General features: G+C 39.1%; 1 protein-coding gene and 1 long non-coding RNA gene across 2 annotated transcripts in view; both read right to left on the bottom strand.

Annotated features, from left to right (window-relative positions):
- Positions 1-312: 312 nt before the first annotated feature.
- Positions 313-4,464, bottom strand: LOC137996327 (uncharacterized). Its single transcript, XR_011122295.1, has 3 exons — positions 3,727-4,464; positions 2,972-3,134; positions 313-1,043 (listed from the first exon to the last, which is right to left on the bottom strand). It is a non-coding gene; the product is annotated as an uncharacterized lncRNA (long non-coding RNA).
- Positions 4,465-8,490: 4,026 nt separating this feature from the next.
- Positions 8,491-11,461, bottom strand: part of LOC137996285 (uncharacterized) — a 27,018-nt gene continuing 24,047 nt past the window's right edge. Inside the window, exons 4-5 of the mRNA XM_068841695.1 lie at positions 8,625-9,288; positions 8,491-8,523 (exon numbers count right to left, since the gene is read on the bottom strand). Of these exons, the coding sequence (XP_068697796.1) occupies positions 8,491-8,523; positions 8,625-9,288 (697 nt within the window). The remainder of the gene's footprint in view (positions 8,524-8,624; positions 9,289-11,461) is intronic.

Here is an 11,461-nt window from a genome sequence, read left to right as displayed (position 1 = left end):
AATAAGTATTAGAATCGACTTTTTTTGTTTCCAAATTTCGGGAGCGCCGCCATCTTGAATAATTGTGACTTGTTACGGTTGCCCTATTGTTATTAGACAAAACCTCTTTGTGTCAGAACAATAGGGCAACCGTAACACGTCAGAATCATTCAAGATGGCTGCGCCCACGAAATTTGAAAGTGAAAATAAGCGATTTTAAAAATTCACTTTTCTCTATAATAAACACTGTTTTAAAAACAACTTTCGAACAAATTTGTTCGTTAACATAATTTCGTTCTTTTTAAGCTTATAATTATTCTGTAGTAAGAGAGGGGTTCCCTATAAAATCTCAAATTTTTACGATTTCGCGTTGTTATGAAGACTACCGCAAACTTAGGTGCTAAGTCATTAAGTTGTGCAGGCGCTGCACGAATATTTTTCCTTTCTCATGGCGTTGCCGTAACCGTTGTGGTTTCTTTAAACTCCCTCGTCCCTATTACTGGCAGGATCGAAATTGATGAATAGTTGTCATTGTTTTATCGCGCTGTTTTGCTTATAGAGTGTTTTCACGTGACGTCACGGCGGCCATGTTGGTGTCCCCAACTAATCCTCCGGGAATTGAACTCCATTATCATGCAAACCTTTTCTTTTGTTTTCGGTGGAAAAACACGTGAGTGAAAACACTCTATTAGGGTTAAAGACACCCCTTAATTTCCCTTGAATTCAATTTAACTGATTTAATCAATTTCTCGTTCTTGTTAAAGGAATATATTAGAAAACTGAACTGTACCATCACTGTGTTTTTCTTTGTTAAATAAAGATTGTTGCATGATATGGCATGGCAAATGTATTAAGTCTCGCTTTTACAGAGGTGCGTCTTCGCAGTCTTGAACGTCAGGACTCCAGGTTTTTCCGGACCGAGTGTCCACGATCTTGTCCTTTGTTCTCGCTGAATTTTTCGCTTCATTCCGGGAGCACCCTCCGATTCCTTAAGGTGGCTATTTTGGCTCTATATAGCTCGAGGGACCTCCTACTGGCAGCAAACGATAGGAAGATGAACAGACCTGTGAACAACAAACAAGTAAAACCACTAAATACAGTGGAGGAAGGAAATGTCAAGAACTGTTACACTTGAATGTTTACTACTTGAAAACCTCAGCCTCTTAGATTTAACAGTAGAATTCTGTATGCGCACTTTAAGTGTAATGTCATTTGAGCCGACTCTATCACAAAGCGGGATGGCCAGTCCTAAACCTCAGATAAGGCAGTTGGCCTGAGCCCACCGCTTAAAACTTTGGGGTGGTATGTAGCAACCTTAAAATTTTACTGAAGCTGCGATTGGTCTGGCAAGCGAAGGTAGGTTATTTATTGCTCGAAATCTTAGAAGGATAACCAATCTGTGCTACGCTTCGCGGCTTAAGCACTGGTTGTTGATAACATGATGTAACAAATAGAGGATGTTACATGGCCGCGAGGAGATACAAAATTTCTGTTGGGGTGTTGAAATATATATTTTACGAGTGAGCGCAGCGAACGAGTGAAATATTTTTCAACACGGGAAGAGACATTTCGCATCTCCAAGCGGCCATGTAATATTCTATTTATTATATAAACACCAATGAAATACTAAATCATTTCATGAAAGGCATCGAAAGGCGCGATTTTTGTATGTAACCATAGCAACAGCGATCTTTTCAGGTATGAAGATATCATGTTTTCGCGCAAAAGCCCTCTTGGTATTTCATTGGTGTTTATATAATCAATAGCAAGTAAATTACCGGACTGGTGATTATAAAGAATAAATCTTATTTAATCGGAAACATACAAAACGGAGCCTCGGACAGTCAACAAATGATGACAGTTGACTTGGTTTGATTATGTTAAAAAAGATAACCTTGCAGGCTGAAAGATCCTCAAATATAGATTATAAACTTTGAGCTTGCGCGGTTAAATGAAAGAAAGTCAATTATGGACTTTTCAAAATTGCTTTGTCTTTTTTCTTTTATACTGCCGTTAGGGAACGACGGTTCTTTAGGTGAAGGAAATCAGGGGGCTCCTAGTAGCCTCGCATGCTTTCTCCCTTCGGGCTGACAATCAACGAGCCCCACATCTTTCATGCTCCAGCCCTCATCCCTCTTGATAACGCGGAAAAGTTAATTTCAGACTTTTCAGAATCGCTTCGTTTTCTCTTCCCAGACAGAAGTCACAGAACGACCGTCATTTAGGGGGTGCAAGGGAACAAGAGGGAGAGGATGCTCAAGTGTATCCGACCCTAAATCTCCTCACAGCCTTGTTTTCTCCATTCGGCTTAACAATCAATGAGCGCCTCATGTTACATGCTCCAGCCCTCATGGTCACCCCACTTAATAGGAAAAGACAGTTTCAGAAATTCTTGATGCCCGTCAAGTCTTTAATATCTCTAATTTCATTGGAGCAGTATGGGACACAGCTCTAATGCGTTTAGAGTTAGGCCTCATTGTTTCTGCTGTGTACTTTTGTACTCCATTGTTTCCTGAATCGATAGTCGAATCTTTGCTAAAGTAATTCTTTGCATTTTGTTTCATTTACATACGAGTTGGCTGACAGAAGACATCATGCTATTCACAAGTTGACTTCAAAAGGTGAAAGAACGCGTTAAACTTTGTTAAACTTGAGCCCATACATTCTTTAAAGAATTCCGAACTTTCGAAGCGGAATTACTCAGAAATTATCTGGTCAATTGCGCTCAAAGATTTTGAGAGATAGCTTATTATGCAATGAACTTTCAATATTCAGTAATAGTTTTTTGGCTAAAAGGTTAGAAAACGATGGGCTTATGCTAATGAGGGAAAAATATAAACAAAGATTTCCCTTTAGCACGAGCCATATGCATTGTAAGAGCTGCATGCGTCCTCACCCAGAAACCTATTGTAGACGTATAACTGTGATATGTCAGGATAAGCAAAAAAGGTACAAAAAATGAAGGAAATAAAACAAAAAAAGAGCACAATACCTTGAAGGCTGTTCAGAACAACATACGGGTACCACAAAAATGACAAGGCTTGAACGTTGGCAACGATTCCAAGAATCCATGTCACTCCCATGACTGACGCCATTTTAACGAAAATCAAGGCTACTTCGGTGCTAAGCCTCTGATTGGTCACTTTCGGAGTTCTCTGGAAATAAGACGAGTTGGCCATTGACAATGTAGTAATTTTAGCCAGTTTGCTGTTGGTTACGAATCAAGGAAGGGTTTTAACCGTTATATTACGCGAATTCCTCTGCATGCAAAAATTGTAATTTTTGTGAATGGAATTTGTGAATGTTTCAGTAATCCTCTTATTTTTGCAACTATTATAGCTAGCCCTTACTCTTTTGCAGTCAGAAACAAAGGCTTCCGGTTAGCATAGCATGCAGTTCATTTCTTATTCCCTGATCAGCTGCATTCCGAAAATCAGTTGGCCTTTCAGCAGTCAGACAGTTAATTTATTGGTAATTATTGGCATGTGGCTAAGCATTCCCGTCTTATAGTTGTCAATGAGGCCCACAGCTGTCCGTCTGTCGGTTACAGCCTTGTAGCATAAGACCCGTTGATGCGTGGTTAGGCAGCGATCATTCCTCAGTAGTCGAGGCGAGGATTGATGTTCACTCATTTGGCGAGTGTGCCATCCTGAATTGAAGCCCTCAGAGAGTAATCATTTAGCCAGTACATCGATCCCAATGCTATACAAAAATCTGATAAATATATATGTAATAGCTTAGTCGTACCTTTCTTGTCTTTACAATGTGCAACACGGTATGCACCAAGGCAAATGCATTAAAGAGCATTATCAAGGCAATTGGCAGAACAAAGAAATAAAGAACAGCTTTGGGTTTTGATATGAAACAGTATCCCTCTCCGTCTCCTGTTAATCAAGAGATGAAAAATAACAATAAGGCGTAAGATTCTAGGCGAGAATCATCATCGCAGTTGTTCCGGTCAAGCTGTGATTTTTTTTTTTTTTTTTTTTTTCATGCAGTAGCTCAAGGTACTGGCGATGAGAGCGATGATCATTCTCGCCAGAAGTTGATAACCCAGAACGAGTATCGATCTCTCTCATTTGGCCTTGGCCAATCAGTTTGGCAGGTATTTGACAATTTTAACGTGAATCTCCGTAAAAGCGAAGGATTTCTTACTTCTATTCCAAGTATTCCTATTCCGGAATACGATCAATCGAACTCACCCTAAGTTATACGACGCGGTCGTCGACGAGAATGCTACGAAACAACATTATCATTAGTTATTATCGTACTGCACGTGCTGCACGCATTTTAGCACATAATCGTGCAGTTCTCTGCACAACAACGACTTGAAATCACCAAAGTTGAGGTTTTGATGACAACGTGGGCGTCCAAATGTGAAACTTTTATCCTCTATTTTTTCTCTGAAACCTCTCTTACCAATTTATTTTTAGGATACTTTGCCCATATTGTACAATGGGAACGAGATGGTCAAACCGCTAGACACTTAGGATAGTGCAAAGTTATATTTTGAGGTGACGTTTTCGTCGACGTCGAGGTCGTAGATAATAAACTCCCTAAAATCTAGCAGTAGCCGTTCTAAAAAGTAGACAATACCGTAAACTGATGGGCCTCCTTCCATCACAGAACGAGACTTCTGGTTATGAAATTATGTTCTCGTTTAGAGTCAAGAGAACCGCAATTCGATATACCGGTAAAGAAGAAAATACAAGGTTGAATCAGAGATAAATTGAAGTATATTTGACGGTGGAGACATTTATAACCTACAGATGAAGTAGTAGCCTTTCTGACAAGAAACAAAAGAATGGGAAGCAGAGTTTTTAGGAAGAGCGATACTCACCGTTGCGTCACCTATTGTCATTAATGTGCCAACCAGAGATCTGTTGGCTGTCGAAACAAAGGTTCTTTTGTGGTTGGCAAAATTTAAATATCAAAAGACTTGTTTATAAACCGTGAATATAGCTATTACCATTACTGCTATTCTCAAAGTGCTACTATGATAAAAAAATAAAATATATATTAAAAAAAAACAAAAAAACAAAAACAAAACCGAACAAAATCACTTTTTTTTTTCCTTTAGATTTTGAAAGTGTGATTGCTTAATGCTTGACTGGCATGATTTTGAGCTTTGTTTTTTGTCCAAAGGCTGTTTACTTTGATTTAAGTTTTGGATTTCACGGTCCACCATCATTCACGTTCCAAACCGACCGATTGGATCTCAGAGCTTTGGATCTAAGGTAAAGCATAGTTAATAGAGGGGAATGGTTTGGAAGCTCGGCGAACATCAAAAGAGCAAACAAAGCGGCCAAGATTTAGGTTGGAAAGTCCACGATCGTGCACAATCTTTTGTTTTGCGCTCATACACTATGCATGAATTACGTAACCAAAACGTTTCTATTGGTTAGTTGCGCAGTATGGAGTAAACAACTATTGTGTTTTGTGCACGGTCAAGGCCAAAAAAGTGAACAAAAACCTACAACAAAGAAATTTGTCGGGTTTCATAACCATTCTCCTCTATTAACTATGGGTAAAGTGACGTCATTGACTCACTACCTTTAAATTTCAGCGTGTAAACGCAGCTTATTTTATTATGCAAAACACGAGCTTAAAAGTCTGAAAGCCTGAGACTCCCGTGTTGCACATTAATTCAGCCGTGTACACACTCATTAATTGCATTCTTAAACTATTGAGTCTTTGACGTTATTTTCTCCTCGATCCAGCTCTCTCACTATTTTAAAGTTAGTAATGGCGGACCATTAAATAGGAAAATTCTAGTTAAAATAAACAGATATCTAAGCACAACGAACAAGATGACGGACCAAAGAAACGTTAAGGCGGGAGGTTTAATTTAATTTATTATTGGTTGTTCCGCCAGAGACCGCCTTTCAGTGTCTAGAGAAACTATTTTGCACTTTATTTGTCATTTCGTAGATTGTTCTTGGGGTTGTTGCAGTGTCCTAACAGTTTTTCAAAGTTTATCTCTGGTGCTTGTAATTTAAATTACGGCCATTTTTTTGGTCACGAAGCTTTGATTTGTGTTGTTAAATGTTGTTTTTTTTGGGGGGGGGAGGGGGGGGCGGTTAACGTAAATTGCATAGCAAGTATGAGCGAGTAACCGATAAAAGTACTCAACAATGAACTGCACTATCGTGATACAGTCCTTTTAAATTCATGTAGAGACAGTACACCTACCGTATCCAATGAATCCTTTAATGAGAATTTGGTCAATGATCACAAAGAAAGACACAAGAATAGTAGGAACTCCCCATCCGTACAAACAGTATTTCACTAAGCGTTTTTTGTGGTTTCCTTGACCACTCGATCCACGTCCGCCGTCTAGGTATTAAAAAAATAATAATAATAACTAACAATGCCACTCGAAAGTCTCAAACTGCAGAAAAGAGTTCGAAGTAATGGACAGCTCTGTAAAATCAGTCAAAAGGTGTAAGATTGCTGACGCAAGAATCCACTGCGGCTTTTTATTTTATTTATTTATTTTTTTTAATTTAATGTATTTGTTGTGTTTTAAGGAATGCACTGAAGGGAATAAGTAGTGAGATGTGCCACCCGCAAGCAATGGTTTTTCACTGTTCTCGTCACGCATTTGCGTGCCTTGGCACAGCAATCAGCGAGATTAAAGCCTTTTTGCTGATTTGCTCCATGATCAAATGTTCTTCTCAAATGGTCACTTCTTCCCTTCGTGTCGTCTGCGAAGTGCACAGGCCTGTACGATTGCACCATTGAAATTAATGCAAAATACGTTTAGTACTTTGCATCGCTGCTAGACGCACGCTTTTGGTCAATCACAGCACTTCTTATATTATAAGAGTTCTGTATCATAATGTCACCGTAAATTACCGAGAATATGTATTGTTCTGTACAGCAGGATTTAAGAGCTCACTTCGTTCCGAAATCCAATCCTGGATTCCATATCCAAAAAAATATTTTTTCGGCTTTTTACGGTGACGTCAAAGTCCATCTAATTAGGTCAATCCTGGACATATCTGGTTAATAGGCCTTCTTCACGATAGCCGCCATGCTTGTTTTCAAATTGTCATGCAAATTAGCCATGTGTTATGGTGGGGGGCAAACATTGGAAAAAAGGCAAATTGCGGAAAATCGGCTCGTCAAAATATTGAAATAAAATTGCTAAAAAAACATTTTAGAATTTAGAATTAAGTAACTTTTTATAAAAATTTTATATCTTTGATTGCCTTTGACATTTTGACTTTCTACTTAGTTATCTGCTCATTTTTCACTAAAAATACATCGAAGTAACTTGTGTAATCATTCTATTTTACTACTTAGGTGATAAACATTCGACGAACGTGAAACAAATCATCTGTGTGGCTAAGATGTTCGTTATAACCTCTTGAACTTGTGTTGTTTCCACCCTCAGAAATGTGCAGCTAATTTGCATGATACAAGCAGATCCAACATGGCAGCCATCGTAAATAAGGTCTATTAAGAGGGTCAAGGCCACTTTTTCCCAGGTTTCAACTTAACCCTTTTTTCACGCAATGAGATGCACGGCGATTTTGATAAACGTCACGATGTGTCCAGTTGCCCTTCTGTGCAACCTCCACATCGCTCACGTTGGGAATACAGAAAAATCAACGCCACAAATTGTTCCCAAAACTCCAGTCCTCAGAGTAAAGATAAACATCTGCATTTTACCCAAACCAATAAATAGCGCTAACCTTTTCACTTACCTTATTGTTGGAAATTGGCAGCATATGCTTGGCCTTTAAAAATGGACACTTTGTGTTGGAAATCAAAATCGGGCGTGCATCTAATTACGTCCATTGAGTTCTGGACATAAGTGTTTTTGGCCGGAATCTTCTCTTTTTTGGTGGTGAAGGAGAAATATGATCAGAGATTTACTTATCCTCTTTTGAGAGCACCCCTCCCTCCAAAGTAAACGTACTCTCAAACTTACCTGAGGAAGTAAATGTCTTGTGCACATCAAACGCCATTGCATTCATCCACGTGAAAGAGCATAAGACAAAGTAATGAAGAAGAATAGCAATGACCTGGCATTGCTCATGATTGGAAGTCTTCATTGCTGCGAGAAAGACGCCTTGATACAGCAGCAAAGATAGGGACAAGTTGATGATGATCCTTCCAGGCAAGTTGCGCAGTTCAGTAAACAGAGTATATTTTGCCAACAGGAGAAGAAGGGACGCCATTGACGTAATGCAGCCAGCAAAAGTCATTATTTGGAGAGATGTTGGCCTCGTTTTAGGGAGGTAGCCTGCGCTTGGCTGTTTGGCCAACACTGTCGCATTTCTTGAAAAGTTGACGCAAAGGAGCAAAATATTCCCGCGAATTGTGTACCTTGTTTTCCCATAAATCTTGTGATGAGGTTTAATGTAGACGGTACCATTAGGTCGTTGTTCATAATCGCTTTGGTTGAAAGGTACGAATGTGCAGTTCAAATTCAACAACAGTTTTGTTCCGTTTGATATGAAATCAACGGGTACTGTTTTTTCACTCTGGGAAATGGGCGCGTCAGTCTGTGGTGGGTGTAAACTGAGAGTGCTTCTACATTTTCCAACGTATGGGTCGTACACTTCGTTGGCAGCACAGTACCAAATGTGGATTATAATTCGCTCCAAATCCATTTTGTTGTCTATGACTGTAACCCTGGTCTCGAAGGGGGTAGTAAAGTCAAACAAGATAGTCAGAGGCGGTGGAGGAAGCGAAAAACTTTGATAGAAACAATCGATCTTTAAATAGCTGGGCTTAAATCCGTTACACAATGCGCATTGCAGATTTCGAAATCTTATTATCTTGTTTGTAAAGAAACAAACAGGAAAAGCATAACCCAGGCACTGTGATTGGCAATACGATCCATTTTTCTCCCGACCAATTGCAATCCCCGAACATTCTTGAAAACGAGGGATGCATTGCTTCAAGTATTGCACCCAAGATTCTCTGATTTTTACTGAACATTTAGCATGCGCGAAGCGCATCAATTCACTAAGATTGAACGCCGTTGTGTCAAACCATTCACTACAATCCGCCTCAAGTTTCCAGTAGGTTGTATTCACTGCTCCATTGCACCTTGCACAAAACACGTTTCTGTAAGTAAGGCGCCTGTGGGGATCAAACACGGGCCAGTCATTAAGTAGATCGCTTTGATCTTCATTTTGACATTTATGGCGTACAATCTCATCTGTCCAGTTTTTTGGGCATGTGTTTCGGACTGCAAAACCAACATACTTCGGACCGTGTTGGTTTACGACAGGGCGACAGATTTCATGTTGGCTTAGTGAGTTTCCTCGAGAGTTGACTCGTTTTCTGCACCTGTAAATGATAACGATAGCGATAATAATCATTTTATTAAAGTTTAATTATAACATAACAGAAGTAAAGCGCACGTTTTGATTGGTCAATGACCGAATACAATTTGCCCATGGGGGAATGGTTATGACGAAAACACCTGACGCCGTACGCCGAAAAAAAAAAAGGTTTTTCCACTCAAACGTTAGTAAAGACTGACCACTCTACTCAAGAAAATGTTGAAATTTCTTTGCAGCTTGATAAAAAAAAAAAGAATTTTAGCGTGTATTTTACTCGAACCATCGGCAAAGCGATTCGCCGGTTTTAAAAAAAATGGTTATAAAAGTTAACGCTATAAAATCGACGTTTCGATGTCGACGTCACACCAGTATCAAGATATAAGGTTGAGTGGAATAAAAATAGGCTAATATATACAGACTAGTAAGAATACACGTTTCTTTCTTAAAAGAAACTAAAGGGAAAATATGTTAATAAAATAAAAAAAACAATGCAAGAACGATAAAATCACAAGACAAAGCGATATAAAAATAGCTATTGAGCAATGGAGTATTTTTGTTTGTTCAAAGTAGGCTTTAAGTCCCTTATGAACAACATCTCAAACATAAGGCAGTCCCACTTAGTTTTGCACTTCCTTAAAATACTGAAAAGTCTAAAAGGCTGGAAATGTCACTGCCATGCGTCCGCATGTGCTCGCCGATGGCGGTCTTGCCCACGTGTTCGTCGACTCTTTGGTGTAGGTGTCGACTTCTATAGCCGAAATAACCAGCCTGGCAGTGGTCACATTGGAAATGGTAGACGACTTTCTGTTGTTTTACAGGGCAGGTTTTTTTTTTTTAGTCAAATCGATTATCAAGACATTTATGGACGACCTTCAGAAAGAACACACAGCCAGTGAAAAAGCACAAGTCACTCGCATTGTGCTGCCATTCAAATGTCAGCGATCAGTCAATTCTGTAAGACACAAAACATCAGAACTATCTTCAAAGATTAGCGTGCAGTCATCCCACACCAAAGAGTCGACGAACAAATTGGCAAGACCGCCATCGGCGAGCACATGCGGACGCATGGCAGTGACATTTCCAGCTTTTCTAGACTTTTCAGTATTTTAAGGAAGTGCAAGACTAGTAAGTGGGACTGCCTTTTGTTTGAGATGCTGTTCATAAGGGACTTAAAGCCTACTTTAAACAAACAGAAATAGTCCATATGCTCAAAGCTGTTTTAAAATGTTTTTTATATCGCTTCGCTTTGTGATTTTATTGTTTCTATTTCATTTTTCATTTTATTGGCATATTTTTTTTCCTATAGTGTATTTTAAGAACAATATGTGTATTCTTACTTGTCTGTATAATTATATTAGCTCTTTTTATTCCACTCAACTTTATATCTTGATAATAGTGTCACGTCGACATCGAAACGTCGATTTTATAGCGTTAACTGTTATAACGAAAGTAAAAGCCAGCTCGATGAGTTGGAGACCGAGAGGTATTCAAAGAAGACAAAGGATGTTACAAATTGTCATAAAATGTTTCGGTTATGTTACACAACAAACAGAAAACGGTTCAGCGTGTACTATCGAATTATAGTTTGCGTAAGCGCTAAAGAAGCTACAGTCCACTTGGCTATCTCCTCGTGCGACTCTTACGCTTCTTTCGTGCCGAGAAACCTCCCGGTGCAACTATTTGACAATTATTCGCCGAAGGCGAAGTGAATATTGGTGAATATTTACCGAGACGTAGTCCAGATAAATATTCCACAATATTCACTGAGCCCGAGGCGAATAATTGTTTTAGTATAATTTTCAGCGGTGAATATCAACCAAGTGCAAAACAATGTGCTAATACACGATAAAAAGGCATGAAAGGTACTCACTTAGCTTAGTAGCCACGTCTCCAAAATGTTATATTCCCCGAGCAGCGCGGTGAATAGAGCACTTTCATAAATACCATAATACACTTTGTTTTCCCTCCAAAACTTTGCACAAACATTCTTTGTATTTTCTCTTGGGACAATTGCAAGTCCCAAGAGGAAACAAAGCTTTTTCAAAATGTTGGAGAGCACACAAAGAGTATTATGGTGTTTTTGAAAGTGGCCTATGTAACACCGAATTCTTATATTCACCGCTGAAAATTAAACAAAACTGGAAAGTACAAGCTGAACCATTTACTATTTGCTAAAT

The sequence above is a fragment of the Montipora foliosa genome, chromosome 3 (assembly GCF_036669935.1).
Source record: "Montipora foliosa isolate CH-2021 chromosome 3, ASM3666993v2, whole genome shotgun sequence".
In the NCBI taxonomy this organism is placed as follows: domain Eukaryota; kingdom Metazoa; phylum Cnidaria; class Anthozoa; order Scleractinia; family Acroporidae; genus Montipora; species Montipora foliosa.
The sequence above is the reverse complement of the archived record's forward strand: the minus strand, read 5'-3'. Positions and strand labels throughout refer to the sequence as shown.